This window comes from Globicephala melas, chromosome 10, assembly GCF_963455315.2.
Source record: "Globicephala melas chromosome 10, mGloMel1.2, whole genome shotgun sequence".
In the NCBI taxonomy this organism is placed as follows: domain Eukaryota; kingdom Metazoa; phylum Chordata; class Mammalia; order Artiodactyla; family Delphinidae; genus Globicephala; species Globicephala melas.
This window is the reverse complement of record NC_083323.1, coordinates 40,262,461-40,288,212: the sequence shown is the minus strand read 5'-3', so window position 1 is coordinate 40,288,212 and position 25,752 is coordinate 40,262,461. Positions and strand designations below refer to the sequence as shown.

The following is a 25,752-nucleotide window of genomic DNA, read 5'->3' as shown; positions in this document are numbered from 1 at the left end:
TTCTCTCTCAGCTTCCAAGTTTTATGTTTTTAGCCTAAGTAAATAGAAACCACCTGTTGTTCACCTCCTTGTAAATAGATTTTTTTAACCTTGATAAAACTTTGAAATGGATACCTACCTTTATTACTAAAAATTTAAATATTTTAACATAAGAATGAATGGTTTGCAAAGAGCACTTACAGTCAGTATTTTCTGGGCTCACTGCGAGGTGCTTTTTGGTTTTGGGGGGTTTTTTTGGTAGCAGGAGAATTTTAGGGGGTAAAGGAAAATACTATATAAGCTGTGAGTCTTTTGTTACTTTTAATTTACATTGAAATAACATTCTCTTTACAGTGAAACACAGTTTAAAGTGCTAGAAATAAACCCATTTTTATGTGTGAACATCATTGTCTATGCCAGTGGTCCTCAAATATTAGCTAGCATACATCAAAATCACCTGGAGAATTTTAAAAACTCAGATTACTGTTCCCACCTTTAGAGTTTCTGAGTCAGTGGTTCTAGGGTGAGGGCTGATAATTTGCATTTCTAACAAGTTCCTAGATGACTCTGATGATGTTGGTCCAGGGGCCATACTTTGAAAATTGCTGGTCTATGCTTCATGTTTCTAACAGTCAATTCCTCACTGTTAATTATGGGTACGTGAGTGGAAATACCCAGGTCAGAAGCCTAGAAACTGAATTGCTAAGACTAATCAAGGTTTATTCTCTCTTACCTTTGTGTTTCATTAATATTATTTTCTTACGCATATTTTTCTGCCATATTATTTCTTCTTTGAAGGACGGTTGCTGATATTTACCTTGAACTTAACTTACATCAATTATCAGACTGAGATAAAAAGAAGGTAAAAGAATTTCATGTATCATGCTTTTTTTTTCCCCCTAGAAAAGTATGAGAAGTAACTAAGTTCTCTTAACTGGTTTTCTAAAATACTCTTTGGTACAGTTTAATATGCAGGTTTTAACACATGTTGTCACCTGGGTTATTAGAATTTTGCAAGCAGTTAGGATGGATTCCCCATAGAGCATTCTATAAACACAGTGGCAATGCGATTGAAGTTAAGTGAAAAAAATTTAAATTAGTACCAGAATTGTACTGTATGGTTATAATATCCAACACCTTTTTCAGAAATTTACAAAGTGTCATTTTCTCTGTAGAAGAAAAGATCATTAAAAAGCGCTGAGAATTTAAGACAGGGTAGATGGTTCTTTATATATTTCATTTCTGGCAGAGTGTTTATCGGATTGTCCACTGATGAGGAAATTGCCCAGGATGATGGTGACACTTATGGTTAGAGGAGAAAATATGACTCAAAAACCAAAACAGTCAGTACATTTGGAGTGGTCAGAAGGATCAGAGAGTGACATATGTGACCGCAAATAAATGCCAGGGAGTCTTCACAAGCGTGTGGGGAGTGATGATTTGGAAAAAAGATCGAGGTAGCTGGAATGTCACCAGATAGGCAAGGTGGAGAGAGACGAGGCAATCATCATTGCAAGGAACACCTGGTGGGTTCTCAAAATTGGCTAACCTGCTCCCTGCCCAGTCCTTCCTTCCCTCCTCGGGGACAAACTATGTGTCTTATCCTTTTTAATGTGGCCACAGTACCCAGCACAGCGCTGTGCAATCAGTGTTGGCTGATTTGATTTGATTATGCATGCCCCAGTTTGTATTCTGGTTTCATTATTTTCCCTACAAATAAACTGCAGGTTAAGAAAAAAAAAATCAGGAATACTGTAGTTAGCATAGTAAACTCTATCTCTTGTTTTCCTTTTAGATTACATTTAGGTCTGTTTCTGCTCATCTAAAAATTTCTTATTCCTATATGAAAATACAGGCTTACCTCATTTTATTGTTTCACCTTATTGCACTTCACAGGTAACTGCGTTTTTTGTTTTTTGGGTTTTTTTTAATGAATTGAAGGTTTGTGGCAACCCTGCATTGAGCTTCCCGAGCAGCATTTGCTTGCTTCGTGTCTCTGTGTCACATTTTGGTAATTCATGCAATATTTCAGCCTTTTTCATCATTATTACATTTGTTATGATGATCTGTGATCAGTGATTTTTGCTGTTACTATTGCAAAAAGATTACGACTTGCTGAAGGCTCAGATGATGGTTAGAATTTTTTAGCAATGAAGTATGTTTTAATTAAGGTATGTACATTGTTTTTTTAGACATAATGCTATTGCACACTTAATAGACTACAGCATAGTTTAAACATAGCTTTTGTATGCACTGGGAAACCAAAAACTTCTTGTGACTTGCTTTATTGAGATACTTGTTTTATTTAGATGGTCTAGAATGGAACCTATAATATCTCCGAGGTATGCCTAAAAGGAGATGTCATTACATTCCAAGCTAATCACTTGGGCTATAAATTTAAACAGATAAATGCAGTTGTAAATGAAAATATCAATATAATTTCAGTTTCAATAAAATCTGAAACTTGAATCAAGTGGTACATTTGACAGCTGTGTGCCAAGGAAGTGTCACTGGGATGGGTAGGGTTGCAAGCGTGAAAGTTGAGAATATTGATGTTGATTATTTGCTCCATCTGGCTTACGGTCAAAATAAGTACAGTAGGCAGCCAAGGTATATTCTTTTCTCAGGTAGGAAATAACTCTCAGAGAACTTGAAAGGTTAAATGCAGTAATAATGGAAAGTGATATTTTTGCATGTATATGAATTTTAACATTTATTTAAGACTGGTGATCCCTTCACATGGAATATATTATTAGTAATATATGTGACATGGACCAGAATTTTGATACACTAATCATCATTAAGAAGTTTTCTTTTTTGTAACCAAAAATCAAATATTTTTTAAGAATTAAGAAATATTTATATTTTCTTAAAATCTAAAAATGAAAGCATCATGTATATCATGTATATATTATGTGTATGGACTGTGTATAGATGGACCAAAAGGCTGTGAGCCAGGCTTTTTTGGGTGTCTATTAAGTGGTAGACACCAACATTATAACGAAGTCTTATTCTACTCCTGCCTTTGACACTGTTTTATTCTTTTTTATCTACCCATCTGGTGTCTGTATTTTATTTTAGAGGATTTCATCAAATGTATGGTAACCTTCAACTCTGCATGTATCAAGTGTGAGACACTAAAAAGCTATGTTCACACATCCACACATTTCTTAGTGTCCTCTGGGATTCACTCTAGGTCATCCACTGGCCAGCTGGTTGATCCACTGGGTACCTTGAATGATGATGTCTGTTGGTCTTAGGGATGGTAATTGTTGTCCGAGAAGGACTTTCCATTTCTGGCTGGAATGCGGATGGGGCAGATATAATCTTGCATTTCTGAAGGAGAAAGAACCTAGGACAGGAAGACAGTTGCTGGAGTCTCAGTATCAGGATGCATAATTTCATTTAATCCCTCATTTTCATTCCTATACCTCCACCCTCCTGTCTGACTGATATCTCTAGTCTGGATTTTCCCTGGTCTGTAGTTCCTGCCTCTTGATGGTATGAGGGAGAGGTAAAGTAGCTCTTGTCTCTGGTTTCCCCCACCCCAACTTTCCACTTGGTCTGTTGCCCACACTTCCTGAGCTGTTCTGGGATTCTATGGGAAAATCTCTTTGCATTGCTCTGATGTCTCCCTCCGCAGGCTCCTGTGGGCTTGATGTTCCTTTACTCCTCTTTGCTAAATCATGTATCACTCTTTCAGCTGCTTTCCATATTCATATACTGTAGTCATAGGAGATTGAGTTTGAGCCTTCAGTTTTTGTTCTTGCTGTCTTAAGGGAGAATTCCTAGAAAATACAGGGTGGAAAAGTTTTCATTTTACCATCCAGAAAGTGGGAGTCTTACATCTTAAGCCTTAGCCTCTTAAGCAGTCTCCGTTTACTGTTTTTCTCTGTCCCTCATAGCTACACCAGAGCTAGAGTTTAGAAATACAGCCATATCTGTCATTTTTATGCCTCCTACATAAAAATAAGCTTTTACCTAAAATATTGATACAGCCCTCTTTACTTTATATAGGACCCCTGCCTCATTCCTGTCCTCTTCTCTCTAGCTTTTCCATGTGCCTCTTCCCCGTGCTCTGACCAAATGGAATTATTAAGACCAAATGGATTCAGAATTCAGAATATGAAATACACCTCTGCCCCTTAATAAGTTTCACTATCCCTCTTCATATATATATATATATATATATATATATATATATATATATATATATGGAATATGCTTTCCCCTTCTCTCTGCTTGTCAAAGCTCATCCTTTTGGATGGCATTCCTCATTCTTTCATCATTCTTCTAGGACCTTCATAGTTGTGGCTTTCTTTTTTCTCTTTTTTTTTTTTTTTTGGCCATTTTTCTTTAAACAAATTCACTTTTTTTTTTTCGGTACGCGGGCCTCTCACTGTTGTGGCCTCTCCCGTTGCGGAGCACAGGCTCCGGACGCGCAGGCTCAGCGGCCATGACTCACGGGCCCAGCCGCTCCGCGGCATGTGGGGTCTTCCCAGACCGGGGCACGAACCCGTGTCCCCTGCATCGGCAGGCGAACTCTCAACCACTGCGCCACCAGGGAAGCCCTAAACAAATTCACTTTTAAGAACTGGAGTAAATTGGCTTCATAAGGAAACTTTTATTCTGAAGTCAAGTGGGAGCTATCCTGTGATTTTTAGGTAGGAAGGTAAATTACTTTATCAGATTTGCATTTTAAAGCAGTCCCTATCTATAGTGTATAGAATAGTTTAGTGCATACCCTGCCTAATTTAGAGACAGTTTCTAGGACTTTTAAAGCAATTTGGGTGAGAGATGATGAAAAGCTGAACCAGAATAATTACAGCAGTAATGGAGCCGAAGGGTCAAAAGATATTAAGGAGATAGAATTAACAGAACTGGGTCAGAGATTGGGTGTGAGAAATAAAGAAAAAAAGCAAAAGGAAATTATTAGAGTTTATTTTATGTTTACTTTAGAATCTACCTGCTTTCATAGACCTTCTTCTGATTTTCTGGGGTTGCTGACTCATCAATATTCACTTTTAATCAACCTTCAAACTTGAAATTTTTTAAAAAATTTCATTAACGGTATTTTCCTTGATGTAAAAACTGAGAAGTAAACTAGCTGAGTTGAACCATTTACTTGGTGAATCTATTACTTATGTTGTGATGATGTTTATATTATCAAAAGCTTTTAATGGGTTCATTTTATACTAGTCCCTCATAGCCCTCAGTATGGAGATTTCTAGAAGGTCTGCAAGAGTCATGACATTGAGCTCCATGGATCTTTTGGTCATATCAGTTCTGTGATAGCAACTGAAGATCCAGTCTGTGATCAAATTTCAAACTGAGTAAAAATAGCATGTTTCAGGTCTTAATTCCATACTGTAATTTTTCTAATCTCCTTCGCCCAACATTGCCTATCACTCATGGATTTTTGAATCATACACTGAGGTGTACAAAATTATAGCTTTTAAAAAGAATATATAGGGAATTCCCTGGTGGTCCAGTGGTTAGGACTCTTCTCTTGCACTGCAGGGAGCCCGGGTTTGATCCCTGGTCGGGGAACTAAGACCCCATAAGCTGCGCAGTGTGACCAAAATAATAATAATAATAATAGGCAAAGAGATAGATTCTATTTCTTTTTTTAAAGAATATATATATAAGTTCACCTCTCAAATTTCTATTTCTGTACAGCAGGAGAAAATTTATTTTTCCCAGTTCAAAGTATTCAGTTACTTCTGGTTTAAAGTTCAGTCCTATCAGAAAAGGCCCAGTCAACTTCAGATCCTTCTCCTTCCCTTGTACATCTTTCTCCCTGAAGTGATAGTCTGGGGAGGGTTGGTGAACAAGGGTACTTACTTCCAAGGCACCATGATGCCACATCTTATGGGCCGTTAGTGCCCATCAGTGCCACTGTCTGGTAAGTGGTGAAATTTATGATGTCTGTCAGACTGGAGTTATCATAACCTGTGCTCACATATTTCTTGCTTTTTGTCCTTTCCCATATTAGGTCTAAGCATCCTTCCTGTCCTGATTTCAAATACTCTCTGGGCTCACTTGCTTTCCCTTAGAAAATCCCATATGATTCTCAGGAATTGGAAGAAAAAAATGGTTGCTCTCCCATAAGCTTTTGGTAGATGTTATGCTTTGTGAGTCCTTCTCGGGTCCAGATGCTATGAAACTCCACCCAGAGAGGTAGCCTGTTAGGTCGAATCTTAGCACCTTCCCTTCCTTCCAATTCTCTTCCCAGGATTAATTCTTCTCTTTGTGGGAAAAAACACTTTCATCACTGGTCACTCTTCCCTAATCTACCATTTATGGCTTATCTTTTATGTGCTTAGTCCTTTGCTGATTTATGTAATGTGAAAACCCAATTATTACTGTTGAAATTGTTGGTTTTCAAAACAGTTTCTTCCTGCTGTGGATTAGAAGAGCCTATTTGACTTCTCAAAACCTATAATTTGAATAAACCAGAGAGCAGTGCTTACGGGAATATATCACTACTCCTTGAATGTTGGGGATAAACTAATGTGTATAAATAAATGCAGGTTTGAAACCAGCTCAAGTGATATTTAAAATCATCTGACTTCATTTATAATATTTTCTAAGTAGGTTATAGGTTAGTGTCTTTCTGTTAAAATAGGCTCTTGACTGAAGAGTCTGTCTTTCCCCACCTACTTCTCTACATTTCTTTGATCATTTAGCACTCATTAAAAATAAATTTGTATCTCATTGAAACATTTGTATACCTCAGTGTGTAGTGTATGCAGTAACAAAAACAGTCATAATAATTTTTATATAACTGTCAGGTTACTTATAATACACTCATCAAATACTGAATTATGGTTAAAAAATTCAGGAGCAGTTTGCTGTGATACACAAAGGCAGTGCATTATATTGTCAGTAGTGAAAAAAAAATTCATCATAAACAAAAGTTTAAGACTCCATGGAGAACCAAAGTAGATCTTCTGATGTTGTTTTACTGTAACAGGATAAAAGCAATATGATGTCTATATTTTGTCTTCTATTTTTGTTTGTTTGTTTTACAGCATATTTATTATTTATTCATTTGCCGTTTTATTGAGAAATAATTGATATACATCACTGTATACGTTTAACGCATACAGCCTGATGGTTTGGTTTACATATACTGTGAAATTATTACCACGGTACGTTCAGTTAACATCCAACTTGTCATATAGATAGATACAGTAAAAAGAAAAAAATGGAAGGGGGAGTCTTCTTGTGATGAGAATTCACAGGATTAACTCACTTAACAAATTTCCTGTGTATCATACAGCAGTATTAACTGTAGTCATCATGCCACGCATTACATCCTTAGTGCTTATTTATCTTGTAACTGGAAGTTTGTACCTTTTGCCACCTCTCTCCAATTCCCCCTCGCCCTCCACCCTCCACCTCTGGTAACCCCAAGTCTGATCTTTTTTCAATGAGGTTTTTTCATTTGTTTTTAGATTCCACATGTAAGTGAGATGATACAATATTTGTATTTCTCTGTATGACTTATTCCACTTAGCATAATGCCTTCAAGTTGCATTCATATTGTGGCAAATAGTAGGATTTCCTCATTTTCTATGAGTGAATAACATTCCATCGTGTGTGTGTGTATAAACATATATCTATATTTTATATATCTATATATGTACCACAACTTATTTTTCCATTCATCCATCGATGGACACTTAGGTTTTTTTCTATGTCTTAGCTATTGTAAATAATGCTCCTATGAACACGGGGTTGCAGATATCTTTTTGAGTTAGTGTTTCTATTTCCTTTGCATATATTTCCAGAAGTAGAAATGCTAGATCATATGGTAGTTCTATTTTTAACTACTTGAGGATCCTCCATACTAATTTCCCTAGTGGCTATACCAATTTAAAATTCCACCAGTAGTACACAGGGGTTCCCTTTTCTCCATATCCATGTCAGCATTTGTTATCTCTTGTCTTTTTGATAACAGCCATTCTAACAGGCGTGAGGTGCTATCACATTGTGGTTTTAATTTGCATTTCCCTAATGACTAGTGATATTGAACATCTTTTCTTATACCTGTTGGAATTTTGTGTATTTTCTTTGGACAAATGTCTATTCAGATCCTTTGCCTATTTTTAATTGGGTTATTTGTATTTTTGGTATTGAATTGTACAATTTCTTTATATATTTTAGGTATTAATTCCTTTATCAGATTATACTGTTTGCAAATATTTTTTTCCCATTCCATGGGTTGTCTTTTCACTTTGTTGATTCCTTTTGCTGTGCAGAAGCTTTTTAGTTTGGTGTAGTCCCACTTGTTTTTTGTTTTGTTTTGTTTCTTGTGCTTTAGATGTCATATCCAAAACTTCATTCCCAAGACCCATGTCAGGGAATTTATTCCTGTGTTTGTTTCTAGGGGTTTCATGTTTTCAGGTCTTAATCCATTTTGAGTTAATTTTTTTTAAGTGGCATAAGATATGGGTCCAGTTTCATTCTTTCACATGTGACTATCTTAATTATCTCAGCAGCATTTATCGAAGTGACTGTCTTTTCTCCATTGAGTGCTCTTAGCTCTTTTGTCAAATATTAGTTGATTATATATGCATGGTTTTATTTCTAGGCTCTCAATTCTGTTCCATTGGTCTATTTATCTGTTGTTATGCTAGTACCATACTGTTTTGATGACCATAGCTTTATAGTATAGCTTGAAATCAGGAATATTGCCTTCTATTTGACCCTATTATTTTATAATTTACAAATTAGCACTGTAAAAGAAATATTATAGGATCAAATAATTAAGAGATCATTACAATTTGCAGCAGTTTTCCTTAATTAGTTAGGTGAACTACCTTTGGGTGGACAGCTAAGATTTAAGGATTTGACAAAGATACTGTTTTATAATGCTAATAAACCAATTATGATTAATGTAAATATGAAAATGTGAACTAATAATACTATTTGACATTTAACAAATATTTAGTAAGTGAAAGGCCATGTTCCAAAAGTATAAATTTATTAACTCCTCACAATAATCCCATTAATAAGTAATACTATTATTGCCATTTTACAGATGAGAAAAATCTTACACTGAGAGGAAATAAATGTTCAGTCGGTATCCACATGGATATTGAGTGGCAGAGCAGAAATTCCAACCGTATAGACTGTTCCTTAAAGAATACCTGCTGTTGCATAATAGGCCCTAAAACCCATGCTGATAAATATGAAATATAAAGTATGCCATAGTGCCTTAAATTTCTATTATTTTAAATTACTGTAAATGCATTATTAAACATACAACTGTGCTAGAGTTTCTAAGTAGCACTTTGGTAAATGTAATCTCATTAATTCTTCTGAATTAACTGAAATATAATTATTACATGAGATGACATTTATATTCATAATATTGCAGTTTAAACATCTGAAGCCAGCTTTCCTCAGATGTTTTAAGGTAAATGACATTTAAAGCTTTGGTCACAACCTTGATGACTTAAACACTCAATGGCCCTGTAGAAAATACCAAATATTGATTTACGATTGATATGATATTATTTTCAATTATATCAGTTTCTTCACTAAAAAAAACAACAACTATAATTCATACCATAATCCTACAAAATAAGTACCACACATTTCACTCATTCAACTGAGGCTAAGAGGTTAAATGCTGTGATTATTTTTATGGGAATGAATCAAGGGCAACTTTGGAGCTCAGATCCAAAATCCGGACATGATTTCACCATTCTGTTGTGTTTATTTGAACAACAGAGTCTAATGATGATTGACAAGGTTGTTTGTATCTTCTCTCATCAGGTTATTACAGAAAGTTTATCGATGAGTTTTAAATATATATATTTATATACCATGTGTCCTTTGCTTGAAAACTGTCTCCTTAAAGACACAGTTCATATGTCCACTTTTTTAAATTTAATTTTTTATTTTTTAAAAGACAGGAAAATATAAGTTTATATATACTTAATTTTAAATATATGTATAAGTTGCTTTGTAATTGTTTTATATTTCCTAATCTAGATTATAATCCTTTGAAAATCACTGATTTAACTTGAATCAGGTATCTTCTATACATGTCTGTTAGAAAGAGTAAGTAAATAAAGTGCATGGGACTAGTTTTTAAATTCATTTATTTAGTCTGAATAGATTTTTCTTATTGCAGCTAAGTCAGAGCTACTATCTGAGCAAAGTTTCATGTGTTAGAGATGCTGGACGAGTCAAAGCACTCAGGCTTGGGATTCCTCTAGAAGGAATCCTGGTTCAAGTGAAAACGTGTTTCATGAGCTCAGCCAGAGGCTATCCCAACAAGGTCTTGAAGCCAACCAGCTGGTTTCCCATCTGTTTTCCCACCTGAGTCCCAGGAGGGGTTTGGATAGAGACTAAGGCACTGTTGACATGCATTTTGAAAATAAAAGTATTATTGTTTTTATTTTTAATACATTCCATTCTGTGTATATTTAAATAAGTTAAATGAATATATTTTCCATAATTTAATGCCTTCATCAAAAAAGAGGAATCCATGCAACGTGGAGTTTGTTGGAGGCTGTGTCATGATGGAGGCATTGCAGGCCTGGATGAGAACATCACAGCCTTAAAATTGGATGCATTCCTCTGAGTTTGGATGGCAGACAGATCTGTGGCCCCAGTGAATTAGATAGCAGGAGTCAGAGATGTGAGTAGTGTAAGAAAGCAGAGTACAGTTTCTCCAGTCTTCAACCACCAATACTTTCAAATTTTTTAACCTTTGCAAAATGATAACATCAACACATTTGTTGGAAATCCATCATAGCAAATAACACTTAGATGCCATAAAATGATAATAACAGCAGACCTTTTTTAAGGGCTAACTCTGTGACAGGCACTTTACAAGTGCTGTTTTATTTATTCCTGACACAATTTTATAATGTAAGTATTATTATTACCCTTATTTTTCAGATGTGGAATCAGGTTTAGAAAGGATAAGCAACTTGTTCAGTGTCCCAGGGGTGGCAAGCAGTCTGCTGGGCCTCAAAGCCAGGTCTGCTTGACTACAGAACTCATGTTCTTCATCTTTGTGGATCCTTTAAAGTCAATTAACTGGTGCTTATAACTCACTGCCTAGGGGACAGGCACAAATCAAGCCTGGCTTGCCCTGAAATTTCTACTAGAAACCAAACAATTAATGCTATCATTGGTTGATGTGTAGATGAAGGGAAAGTGCTCAATTTTTTATATTCTAAACAGTATAAATCCTTATAAAATTAAAATTTTACAATAACACAAGCAGACTAAAATCTTGAGGAAAATGATCACCAAATAAAAGTGTCTATCTAGAAATCAAGTGTTTGTTTTCTAATTCAGGAGACAGTTGTGCAAGTGATTTTTCTCACTTAATATCACTTAATATCTCACTTTAATATCTTCAGTATAAAGAAGATCATGAACATGGAGAAAGATGTAGTGTTGCTGTCATATATGTTTTTCTTATGCAACAGGATGCTTCAAATTATTTATGTCTTTCAGGACACTTAATACCACTACATATGCATTAAGATATCACTTTGTATTTTCTAAAATAAAGAAACACCCTCTTTTTCTTCTATGTTGTATTTTGGAATGTTTGTACCTAGGATACATTAAAAAAACTTAGTGGTCCCACTTTTAGGTTTTGGTCCTGTAAAAAATACTAGTATATGAATGTGCCAAGATACATATATAAGATGTATCTTACAAATTTAGATGCAGTGGAAACATTTTTTAAAAAATTAAATATCCTTCAACAGGGGATTGATATTATGTATAATATTACATCAAAAATAATGAGAAAATATATGCAAAATGGTTTTAGAAGTGTTATTAAAATACTGTTACATAAAAAACTGAAAAATGTAGTGATAAGTAAAATTGAGCTAGATTTGGTTACACGTTCTATCATGAGTATGTGTATGTGTGTGTAATATTGTGTCATGTGGTGAAGTGGGTAGGCGTAGAAAAAATTCTAGAACTATTTATACCAAGTTATTCAAAAGTGGGTGGGGTTGCAAGTTGTGGGGAAACCTCCATTTCTCAGTTTCTACACTTCTATTTTATTTTATTTTTACAAAAACATGTATTAGTTTTGTTAGAAATAAAAAAAGCATTTTTTTACATTTTGCTTGGCACTCAGTGCTCATGACTACAAGGCTCAATTTACCTTTCCAATCTAATTTGTCACAATTTCAGGCATCCTGCCTTAATTATATAATTTACAACTGTGCCCTTGATTCCTTTTTTCCTCTGCCTTTCTGTATCTTGTCCCCTCTGTGGGGAAAGCCCTTTCCTTCACTTCCTATCTTTACGTTCTATTATGTTTACAGTTCTAATTCCAGTGCTTCTATAACACATTTTTATGTGTATGTTTCTCAGTTAATTGTCCTCCTCTATTCTCATTTCAAATTTTGCATTCTTCTATCATATCACATATTATAGTCTGCCTTGTAATAAATGTATTAATATGTCCATATGAGCCATTCATGAAATTAAAGTCTTAACTTATTTATTTCCTTACATTTAGATTACATTACATCAGTAAGTGCCTATAACATTTGAAAAATTAGTAACATTTTATTTTTGTGAAGTTTTTGAACAGTTTCATTTTTTCTTCTATCATAATCTGTTATTGGAGAGACACCTCTACTCTATGTAGATTGCCAACCTTATGGCTCATAATCTGCTCCTCGATTCTGTATTATAATTTCTATGTAATAACTGCATTTGCTTCCTCTATTCTCTTATATAAATGCATTTCAAGAGGCTGAAATGGGATATGACAGTTCAAATAAAATAGCTTAGGCATTTGCAATTATTTCATAAAATGATGCCAAAATATTGTCACATACAGTATCTCACATGACAAATTTAATAAAGTCTTCTCAGAGAAACACACATTTTTATAGTAAGATTCTGGTATAAATCAATCCAGGTGGCTTCCTTTTACAAGAACAGGCAGATTATTTTCAATATGATAGAACCAGGGGCGAGAGAGTAAAAACTCAAACTGATTTGCAAACAGGAGCTTCCTCAGTAGTCATCCAGGAAGGGAGTTTTGCTGTGTCACAAGTGACTAGTCCCGGGTTTTGAAAAAAGAGTGAGTCATCCCCCTTTGAAACAAGAGATAAGTGGGGGAAAGAGCTGTTTAAAAATTATTTTACAACTATTTCCTTTGGAGCTATGACTCCTTAAGCTGGAATGTGATCCAGAATAACTTCCCTTTGAATCCAACATTTGTCTTAAGCATTTTTATTGCCTCTCTTTTCCCTCGTCCCATCTCACTTCTTCCCTCCCTCTGTTCAACAGATTTACACGGACTGGGCCAACCACTACCTGGCAAAATCGGGCCACAAGCGGCTGATCAAGGATTTGCAGCAAGACATTGCAGATGGAGTGCTGCTAGCAGAAATCATCCAGATCATTGGTAAGATCTGCCCTCTGAGAAAAGCCATGAAAGTTTCTGCGCCCACGCACTTTGGTAAAATACAATTTAATTTGGATGCTTAGGAACTTGGTCCATGTGTCTCTGAGATTAATGCAGCCCTCCCCGTGATTTAATTAAAATGTTTATGTGAGAATGTTTGAAAAAGGCAGTTTGGCCATACTTTTAAATGGCTAGAACTGTATCTTTACATACACTGAATTGTCAGAAATGAACGCTTCATTAAACCATATGTCTCCCATGTGTGCATTTCGTTAGCTGGAGCAACTCATATACTCTGAGATTCCTTGAAACTATATCCTGATCCAGCAGGGACAATTGTGAAAGGTTTCATGCCAGCAGTCATTTGGCACAGGCTAAGGAATTAGCAGCAACTTCCTTCTCACTCACTTTTTTTTTTATTTGCCTGATTTGTGCATATGGACCTGGCGGCTGCTAACAAGAGTGTCTTCTTGTACACGGCTTAGGAGGCAGAGTGAATGTAGCACCAGCATTTTGCTTGGTGTTTTTTTTTTTTTCTTTTTTTCTTAGTCTCCTTTTTTTGTGTTTCACTTCATGGCTTAAGCATGTCGTTCTTTTTTTCTCTCTTTTATTTTATTTCTTGGCTTTAGCAAATGAAAAAGTTGAAGATATCAATGGATGTCCTAGGAGTCAATCTCAGATGGTAAGAATCATGTTTATTCTGAATATATTGCTTGTCTTCACTTCCAGAGTTAACTGCATTTATAAATGGACTAGAAGTTTCTTTTGCATGTCTCTCTCCTTGTTCAAGAAACCATTTGATCATATTCTATCATATATATTTCTTTGGGTGCAATTTAGGAAGAAGTGATAACAACAATACAGTTGAATATGTATGACTCCTGAAGAACCAATCTCCAGGTGTTTTATCAGATTCTTGACCTTTTTTTTTTGTTCTGATGTCTGAATAATTTAACACTGGTCTTGGTGGCAATAAATCCCATTTCCAGTTTTAAGTGGAGCCTTTTTGTCTGAACAACTGGTTTGAAGAAAACCAAACCAAAAGAAAACCAAAGTTGCCATGTGCATTTTAAAAATATATGAATAGTATTTTCTTCGCTCATAACAAAGTCCAATGTAAACACATTGACTCTTCAACACTTTTGGAAATAACTCTAAGGGCAGGCTGCTGGAATTTTGCTGAGCAGGGACTGACTAGGAGATATGATTCATAGCCTTTTCCAGAAAGTTGTCGATCTAGAGGTCTGTCTGTCCCCCAGCCCTCTCTTATTTTTACCACTTGGTAAAGCCTAGAGTTTTATAATAAAATAATAGATTAATAAGCTGCTGAGATAAAAACCCACCCCTTTCTTAATTAAATAGCCACAACTTTATTTTATAGGACAATATGAAACCAAAATGCCTTAACTGAAGTTATGTCAGCAGATATAATCAGGAATGACAGCCAAAATCCACAAGATGAGGTTTCCTCCAAAACTCTTTTTAGCATAGAATAGGCATTTAAAATAAAAATAATGAGTACTTAATTGACAGAAACTGGAAGAATGAAAAAAATGATGAACTGTTTTGACCTACTGACCTGCTTTATTTAATGTCAGAAAACTGAAATCCAAAATAATAAAAAGAATTTATTTTTAAAGAGTGATTAACTAGCATGTCTGGGTGTGTGTGTGTGTGTGTGTGTGTGTGTGTGTGTGTGTGTGTGTGTGTGTGTGTGTGTGTGTGTGTGTTTAAGCACTCCTCTAAGGACCTACTACAATGTCATGAACTCTGTGTCACTCTTGTGAAAAAAATCACTATAAAGAAAGATTCTCTGTAAAACATTTCAGTTTTAAGGAAACTTCCTGATCTAATTACTCTGGGCACAAAGACGACTCTATTAAAATTAATTATAGTTATTTCCTGAAGTTTTACTGGAAGTAGTTATAATACCTTTAGGCCCTGCTATAATAAAAGCTGCACGATGATGGGAAAGACATGTAACTTCTCTGAGCCTCAGCTTTCTCATCTGTAAAATGAATCTGTAAAATGATCCCTAATTATGATATGATAATAACATATAATTATGGACATTCTTTACTACCTAAACTGATATGGAAATGCAGAATAGTATTGCTACAAACTTTATAAAGAGCACATTCATGAATTAATACCTGTTAAAAGATTTTTAAGGCTTTATATTAAAAAGCTCTATAGTCCCTGAATATCATATGTTATTTCTCAAACCCAACACTGTTGGTTTTACTTTCATTATTTCAACCATAAAGAGATGTTGGATACTAAAACTCTTATGTTCTCTGCTGGCATTCCAATTTGATTCTGATTACAGTTCAATAAATAGCCAAGCTATTACTTCATGACAGATAATAAACAAATAAACCTTCAAAACTCATAACTGTAGATAGAGATGCGGTCCTTAGATATTTATCTGAAACATCTGTGCCTAAAATTCTACAAATCTGAAAATATTCTCATGGGTATAAGACTCTCTTAATTTTATTACTTCCTGTTCCTTATTAGCCCCCAAATGTCATGCAACATCTAGCATACATGTTATGTTGATATTTCTGCTTCTGATTTAAAGCAAACAAACAAACAGAAAAACCAAAACCTGAGAAATGCAAATGTTATAAAATAGGTGATTTTTTTTTTCCAGCCAAAAAGTTTTAGTCAGAATTACACTGAATTTTGAGTCACAATGTGTTGTAACCTCATTTTTTTTGATGTGGTTGAATTTCTAACCTGAAATTGGCATGCCTTCAATAAGGTGATTCAGAAGAATACATATGACACAAATGTAACTTTTTTGGCTGAATTATTTTTGCCTCTGTTCTTAAGAATTGGCATCGGTACTATGTTATTAATGAATAAAAGTTCCAGATTTTAACTGAGACAAGAAAGTAGAAGAAAGAGAATTATGATAGCATGACTAGGCTTATAAATTTCATACATCTTTTCCAAACAGGATGTTGCCTGTTTCTTTATTGTGTAACAACCGAGCAGTGCTGTGTTAGTAACAGTGAGCACTGTCCTTACTTATAGAACTACTTGTCCAATGCTTTTTATATATCTGATTTTTCATGGCCTTTGGTTGGCGTTCATGTTTAATAACAAAAGGTAAGGTAAAACTAGGTCTGCTACTGTTTCTAGTTACAAATTGTCTTTTTTTCTTTTTTAAATTTTAAACTTGGTAACCTTTATTGGATTATTTTCAGCCTTGAGTAATAGAAGTTCTCTCATGGTACGAATGTATGGTATATTGATGAATAACAGCCAGCTATTCATATTTAGGCAATATTAACTGAGCACATAAGGTACCAGGTGTAGGGACAATTGAGGATCAGAGGAGCAAATATTCAAATAAATAATAGCAACAGTGTTAATTGGGAAGAACAAAAGGAATGTGAAGGAAGTGAGCTTGGTGTGTTCTAGAAGCAGAAGATGACTGTGGTTTGAGCACAGTAAGAGGTGACTGGAGGGGATGACGGAAGCCTGATTATGTAGGACCAAAGGAAGGGGTTTGTATGTTACTCTAAGTTGATTGAGGAGCCTTTGGAGGACTTTTAAAGCTGGGCTGTGTTGTGATTTGATGTAAATATTAAAAATGATCACCCCAGGTGCTTTCTGGGCATTGTAGAATACTTAAGTGTTGGCCTTCAGTTGGGTATGGGAGATGAAAAATACAGGGACTATGCAGTGGTCCCCGATTTTTTGGCCTGAATGAGTAAGTAGTTACCATTAAACCAGATGATTATTATGGAGGGAGAAAACAGGCTAAAAGATGAAGAAGGGAAGAGGACAAATTCAGATTTTGACAAGTAGAATTTGATGTACCCATTGGAACGTGAAGTAGGAGGTTATTGGAGGCAATTAGGCATGTGATTCTAAAGGCCAGAAGTAAGATATTGGTTAGAATATACGTACTGCGTAGATAACGGTTAAAGCCATGGCCAAGGATGAGATCTCTAGGAGATCTGTGTAAAGTCAGAAAGGAAGAAAGCTGAGGTTCTCACACTGAGGAATACCAACATGTATGTGATAAGCAGAGGTGAAGGAGTCAGAAAAGGGTGAAAAGAATGGTGAGAAAGTGAGCCCATCACTGAGAGAGTGGATCAACAGATATGGATTGTTAATCCTTAGGATAGCTATGGTAGCTTAAGCTGTAGTACATACTCGGACTAACCCAGTGGGGCAGGGCAATGTAAGATGACGAAAATGTGGCAGATGCTGTCAAATGCTACCTAGTCAATGGGTTGGTATACCAGAAGGCAGGAGAGTTAGTTTTGGTAATTAGACAGGCGTTAATGACCTTCATGTAAACATCTTCTGTAGAGTGATCATGTGTTCAAGAATAGCTGAGAGGTGCAGATATCCACTGAGTCTTGAATGATCTTTCCAGGACTTTCCTGTTGAAGGATGAATAAAAAATATATAGTTTGAGAGGAAGTCAAGGTGAGGGGAGTTTTTGCAAGTGCGGAAGTAGGCAGAGAAGGAGGAAGCAATAGGGAAAGGGGAGGATCCAGGGGGATGGGGAGACAAGTGACCATGCCAGATCCTCAGGGATGTGGCAGAGGAGGAAATTTGAAGTCTGTGTGGAAAATTTAATGTTGGAAAACAGTGGGGATACACTTTCCTTTCATAAGGGGATATGATTGCTTGAAGAGGTGGTATTTGTTAGTGGATTACGTAGAAATGGAAGGAATTCAAATAAATATGATAATGACTTCAGACTATTAGATAATATTACTGTGCTCTTTTTCATGTCATTCTCTAATGGTTACCTTATAATATAAAGAAAAAACATTGATTATAGTATTTTATAGCAGATAAAGAAAATTCAACAAAAATTCTTTCAAATATCATTGGCTAAAGGGCACATATTTAACAAAAATATGAACTTGTCTTTATTAGCAGGATTATTGAGAGGTTGATTCATATTTATTCCAAGTTTCAACTGCTATCTATTGCTATCTTTCCTTAATAAGTTTGAGACCAAACTCATCCTGAAAAACACAGAACTAAGTTTGTAGGAGCTTATTCAACACTATATTTAACCTCATCCAAAGATGAAGTTACTAATGTGGATGACACCTGTTAAGTAATTTCTAGGTGGATGGTATCAGGATTCAAAATATATGCTGCATGCCACAACTCTGGTGAGATTACATGAGGAAATAAATTAGCCAACTATAAATACCAGGAACATCCAGAATGCCCAGCAGATTAAAAATAGCAGAAAAAAAATGCCCAACATGTATTTGAAATGCAGAGGCACAAGTGCAAGGTTCTTAGACAAAAATGTAAGACACGTAGAGGAAAAGTTGTTTTGAAAACAAAATTTTCTTTATTTTAAAATAGACCATTAGAGCACTTGGCCAGTTAGCTCAGTTGGTTAGAGTGGGGTGCTAATAAACTAGGCCATGATATTTAATAATCTTCATAAATGCATGGAGGGGTTAGGAAATTTGATCATGTGAAATAGTTGCAAACCAAGAATTAGATGGTGGGGCAGAGGTGAGGGTGTGGTTCCCAGCCTGTCCTTCCTCTTCGCTGCTTCCTCCCTTCACCTCACTCTAATAGCTCGACTGGTTTTTTCAGCCACAACATTCTCCCTTCTTTTCTATCATATCATATTGTTTAAAATTTGGTGAGATGCGGATTTTGGGAAAACTTGTGCCTCTTACCCTTTTCTATTCCTAGGAGATGAAAAATTAGGTTTTAGTCTTCCCTTAATTCTCTGATTTCATGTCCCACGGGGTTATGGCTGCCACAATAATTACCATCATGGATTTCACAGGCATCTTTATTCCATTTCTATAGTTTACAGCAATCCAGACAGTGAAACTATTCTTGACAGAAAAAGTATCCTGTTCTTTTATCACCATGCTGTCCTTTTAAGTTTTAATTCTTTCAGCCACTGCTTGTTATTGCTGCCCTTTTAAAGGATCTATTTAGGTAAGATAAGAAGATGAGGCTCCTAACCAAATAGGGAAGAGATAAAATATTGGAATGCTCTAAAGGTTTAGTAAAATCTTATAAATGGCACGCTGCAGGATTCTAGCACTATGACTCAGAGGAGTGGAATATTGCTAAGTTAGTCCATTCACATGATCCCCTGCCATTTTGAAACTGTTCATCTTCTGGAATGTCTAGAAAAAGATAGCTTAATGAAGACAAATGCTTTCCTACAAATAGAGCTCTGATCTCTAAAGAAATACTAACTGAAAATCTCTACTTTGTAGTTTCCTTAATGATCATTATTTTTATTTAGGCTTATACTTCAGGAGAATAAGCATAAACTACAAGTATTAGGAAATTTATATTAAATGATTAGAGTATCACCCTGATGATTTTTAAAACTGAGTTTGTCTCTAGAAGTTGCTCTGTGTACTTGTAAAGTTTGAATGAAGTAATTGAAATAACATGGGGGTGCTGAGAGTAAGTGTGTCATGTTGAAAGGACAGTGGTCACTGGAATTCTAATTCTGATTAGATGATCCAGGAAAAAGAATTCAGTAAATGCCCAGAGTTTTCACTCATTTCTGCAATGAGGAAATTAGACTGATTAAAGTCTGTTAGAACTCCGACTTGCTAGACTGATTTAATGAAACACCAAAGACCACGGTTTCTGTTCAATATTTCATCTTATAGATATACCTGGGTTTTCAATCTTTATAGCTTTTAAAACCACATTCATAGTAAAGTAAGAAAGACATTTCTTAGAATATATTACGTCTAATTTACAACGAAAAACAATATTTTTATGAAAGTTATCTGGTCTGCCATTCAGAAATTAAATAAATGCTGAAGATACAAGAATGCTTTTCTACATTAATTTTATATTATAGAATAAATAGTGTAAATGTTTTTCTTATGAGTATCAATATTTAAATTGGTTTGTGCTGTTAGTAGAAATTGAAGTTAAGTAACTCCCTTTGGGTTGGACACCAGATTCCACATACAAATTTTTTCCTTCTTTCTGGAGACAAGATATAAAATATTTCTGGTTTTGCAGGTAGTTATTAAGCTTTATTCTGTACATAAAAAATTGCAAAGGTACTTAATATTTCTACTATATATTTAAATACCAACCACTTTCTTAAACATTTAGAATGTTCTTTATCCTGATAGTTTTGACTTAAAATGCTGTAAGTTGTTTCCCACTGATAAGCCACTATCTGAGTAAGCACAAAATACCATCATACCTTGTATTAGAAAACATATTTTGTAGCAATCCTTTTGTAATTTTAGTTTTATTACCCTCACTCATCTAGTTTTTTTTTTAAAGAACTTACTGCTCCATCTTTTTCAACCCTTCTTGAAATTAGTAGAAAATTAACTGAGAAATTTAATACTCAGTACTAAAAAATATGAAATAAGAGCAGTTTTTAAAACCCTAGTTCAGAAAACCATATACTAAGATATGAAGCCATTTTAAATATGACCTATGATATTCTTAGCTTAAAAACCTATGGTGATTAAACAATGTTTTTAAAAAATACTTCCATAGGACAGAAAAAGGAAATGAAATGGGGGAATCTTATTCACTTGATCTCAGTATAATCATTTGGCAAGTATATCTTTGATAAAATAAATTATTTGAAAATCAGTAGATGTACCCAATCTACTTGTTTTATGATATTATATTTAAATGATTTTAATATGAATTAAATTAAACTGACCTGTGTGGATAGCCACAGACAAAATTCATGACATGTCTGGTTACACTTTGAAAAATTCTATTGCCCGTTTGATTTGTATTAGCCATGTTTCAAACATTAAAAAAATATTATGAAATCATATCATAGAAGCATCAAATTTTAGAGATGGACCTGAGAGTTCAGCCGTATCAGTATCGCTTATTGATTCATCTGCAGGTTGAATGTCAGCCATCTTGATCCAGTGCTGTACTAGATGCTTTGCTTGCATTTTTCATTGAGTCATCATAGCAAACCTACAAAAGAACTTGTCTCACTGAGGCTGCCTGTGTCCCTATTTAGTAAGTGGAAGAATCAGTGTTTGGTCTCATGTCTATTTGAGTCTAGGCCAAATTGCTTTAAAACTTATTAACAAATGCATTTAAGAAAATACGTCCTGACTCAGGTCTTGAGATTTTGATCTCTTCCTCTTCTTCCCCCTCCCCCTCCTTCTCTTTCATCCCCGCCTCCCCTTCTTCTTTAAAGTTTGGATCCCTCTCCCCCCGCTCCAAACTTGCAATATAAATGAGGATTTTTCTTTAATATTATGCTTGTTTCTTCCATCTATGACAGGAATAAAAGCTTTGGTTAGGTTGGGAGAGGGTGTGGGCATATGAGATAAATAATGATTTATAAATTTTGTGGTGAAATTATGCATTGGGAAAATAATTAATTGTTATATGTAACTTTAGCCCTATATCTAAACAGATATTATTTTAGAATGGTTTTGTAATTTCATAATAAAAGAGTAAGTATCCTTGTTTTGTTTTGTTTTCTGAAACAAACCGAGAAGCAGGAATTATTAAAAACCTACAGAGTATATTTTCAGGTCAATGAGTACTGACATAGTATTTTATAATTTTATATTTATAATACTTTATATTGGCAATTATAGCCTATAATGAAGATTTAATGTCATCTATAATTGGCAACTAATATTAAATGATGTTCATTATTCTCTAATCACCAAGTCAGTTAAAGCAGAATATAGAATTTTAAACAAAAAATAATTTTTATCTGATAAAATTCTAATAAATTTTCCATATCTGTACCCTTATCTATCTATCTATCTATCTAGTCACATACACACTTCTGTTATATATGTGTTTATATAAAGCATTCCTAGTATGAAAATTTATACATACACACATGTACACACAGACATAGATACACATATGCCTAGTATGGAGCTAAGCTCTTCATAAACATCTGCAATCCTCACATAATATATTGTGTGGAAACTGCTTTCATTCTCATTTCACAGATAAGGAAGCTGAGGCTTCAGCAGAGTAAAAACTTTATTTCTAACAGTGTGTAAATTGCATAACTATGATTCATATAAGACTGCAAAACTTTAAACTATTATACTATAGTGCTTAATTAATGAACTGACTCCTTGTAGCTAACCCCAGACCAGCTAAACACAAAAACAAACTGAAGAGCTAAACAAAATTTCTATCTCCTACCTTTCCCTATCCCACAACACAAACTAACGAGATAGGAGAGGAAAACATGGGACATAGCATTCAATGACATGAAATACCTAAACTGTACCTTTCACCTCCCCTCCCCACAGACTTAACAAATCAAACCTCAGAAGGCAAGGCCTAGAGCTCTGCATGCTTACAGATCCCAGCTGACCCTTAGGCTTGCTAAAGTTTGGGGATCTACTGCTCTGCTGCACTAGTTTCCTGTGACTGCTATAACAAATTATCACAGATGTGGTGGCTTCAAACAGTAGAACTTTAATCTCTCACTGTTTGGATGCCAGAAGTCTGCAATCAGTATCACAGGGCCAAAATCAAGGCTTCAGCAGTCCTGTGCTTCCTCCAGAGGCTGTAGGGGGAATCCATTCCTTGCCCATTCCAGCTTCTGATGGCTGCCAGCGTTCCTTGGCTTGTGGCCACATCAGTCATTCTGTATGTTCATCTACCGGGAGATAAAAATGCATTGGTTAGTTGTGAAATAATTTGGAATCATTTAAACCTTATGAACTTAGAATATGGATGGAACAAATAGATTTTGCATACTCTTTCTGTCCTTCCTTTCACATGACACAATTTCATCCTTACATTCAACCACATATTTATGGAGCACCTATCTTGTGCCAGGCCTGTATCCTAACTGCCTGTCAATCATGTAGAGAGCTTGAGTCAGAAGCTGGAAATGGCTCAGTCAGAATGTCTAAATTATAGTGGTAGAAAGCATAATGTAGCAGAAATGGTGATTTCATTGGAGACTGACAGGGTTGAGTTTGAATTCTGGCTCTGCTATTTATTAATTGCATAAACTTGTACAAAGTATGTCATTTCTAAGCCTCTACTGAATGGCCAAAATAATATCAAATTTACCAGAGTCTATGGTAAAGATGAAAAAAGCGTTTTGCATTTGCAGTAAATAACACCCATGCTTAAAGCTGTGTATGGGGCTTCCCTGGTGGCGCAGTGGTTGAGAGTCCGCCTGCCGATGCAGGGGACACGGGTTCGTGCCCTGGTCCGGGAGGATCCCACGTGCCTCAGAGCGGCTGGGCCCGTGAGCCGTGGCCACTGAACCTGCGCATCTGGAGCATGTTCTCTGCAACGGGAGAGGCCACAACAGTGAGAGGCCCGCGTACCGCAAAACAACAACAACAACAACAAAAAAAACTGTGTATGAACTCCCTTCCTGTGCTGGGTTAAGTGGTGAAGGAAAAAGTGGCTTTCAAACCATTTCCCGTGCTTCTCTTCTTGACATGTAGTGTCCAGTTCCTCACAGTGAAGCCTGTTCACCTAGTGTGTTATGAAGTTAATATTTTACAAATGACATATTAAAATTAAATACACTAAAATAGACTTTTTAAAAATCAGAGTGCATTGCAGATAGAATGGGTAGAAATTGACTTGTGAAACTTTTATTAATTTCTATCTATAAGCCTATGTATATACTGTGTGGTTATATAAAATAGATATCTTCAGTGCAACGCTGACCATTTCTTTCGCATCAGACACACCATTAGTCCCCTGAGCTCTACTATCAAGCTCAGGCCCTTAGCAAGACGTGGAAGATGTTCCACATCTAGCCCCTGTTTATCTCTATGCCCTCGTCTTCTGCTGCTAGATTTTCCAGATCTCAAGATACTTTTTCCTGGAGTCTTTCTGGCTGTTCTCTCCTCCAGCATAGTTTCTTGAAACCTACTGAAGGCCACCAGCCTTTGGAGGGGCCTGTTTTCGCATTGATAAACAAAGATGTTGTGGAGAAAGATTTAAGTGGGGTTCAACTCTTAATATTCCTGGCTATTCTGAATTCCCCAGTCCCTTAACTAATGGCGTTTCTCAACCCTGAGCAGTTCACATATTGCTCCTTCTTTGGGTTCACTTCACCCCAAATCCTGTTATTTGGTTAGCCCTTCCTAACCTTTCAGGGACTAGCTCAGGCTTCCCTTGAAGCAGAAAAAAAAAAATGTGGGAGTTAATGATACAGGCTCTGTTTTTCACATATTCTCTCTGTGTATCCTTGAACATCTCAGTTTAATTCTCTGATCAACACTTTTATCATTGGAAAAATGCTATAATTATGGCAACTTCAGAAGAAGGTATCTTTGTAATCATGATAGAGAAGTCTTAGTTACTAATAACTTTCTCCTTTCCTGGTCCCTTTACCTCTGATCATGAATAGACTGTTCTGCATGCTTCTTTAGGAGTCTGTGTTTCTCTGATTATAACATTCATCACATTACATTGGAATTATCTCTCCTGTGAGACTATATATATTTTTAAGGGCTTGGACATGTCTCAATGAATAAATAATCATTATGGAGTGAATGAAAGCAAACATCTTAAGAATATTTAACCAATGCAAAAACACTGTTGCATTTTACTTTAATTCTTCAAACATTTATATTTGAAAGAATTATATTAAAATCTTTGGCTAAAATCTATATAATTATTTGAATTTTATGATAGGATGGGGTTTTGCTCGAACTGAGCCATCGTATCTATTTATTTTTGGTTGAAATCAAATGTAATTAATGTATATAATGATACTAGCAGTGTATGTTTATCATGAAAAATAGGAAGAATCGTTAATTAAAAATAGCACAGGTCCCAAAAGAACTTACCATTGGAGAGAATGAAAGTTATGTTTGCTTTATATTCTTCTACACATTCTCTGTGTATGATTCACACAGCAGTACCTCAAACATGCCCTAACCAGGCTGCATTGTGTCTATAGAGAGAACTCAGTCTTTGAAATATTATGCCTACTACCTGTTTTACAATTATTTAACTTTTTATATTGCAGTGGTTTTAGGATCCCAGGGGGCATCAGAGCCTTTTCAGTTCCAGGCCGAATTCAGCTCTGTAAACATAATTGCAGAAAGGAAAGGCTGGCATGGTCTGTTTTCAGGCATCCTCTTGAGCAGTTGTGTGTTGCTCTAAGCTGCTCTGCTGGGCATGGCTGCTCCCCCTTCTGAAGCTTGTCTAACCTTCTCAGAATCAGACTTCTCCTGGCCATCCAAATGACACTTCTTCTTTGAAGCTTTCACCAGATCCATAGTGAAAACTGATAAATCCATTCTCTTCACTGCCTTATAGTGTTCTCTATAATTCTTTTTTGGACTGTTACGCCTTGTGTAATGGTGATTTATGAATCTTTTTTCATCTCTTCAGCTATTTTACAG

At 35.4% G+C, this 25,752-nt stretch overlaps 1 protein-coding gene across 5 annotated transcripts in view; it reads left to right on the top strand.

Moving 5' to 3' along the window:
• The window catches only part of NAV3 (neuron navigator 3), an 835,795-nt gene that overhangs the window by 568,809 nt on the left and 241,234 nt on the right, over window positions 1-25,752 (top strand). For all 5 annotated transcript variants that reach the window (XM_030866220.2, XM_060305657.1, XM_030866222.2 and 2 more), the window contains exons 3-4: window positions 13,282-13,399; window positions 14,029-14,081. In XM_030866220.2, the coding sequence (XP_030722080.1) occupies window positions 13,282-13,399; window positions 14,029-14,081 (171 nt within the window). The remainder of the gene's footprint in view (window positions 1-13,281; window positions 13,400-14,028; window positions 14,082-25,752) is intronic.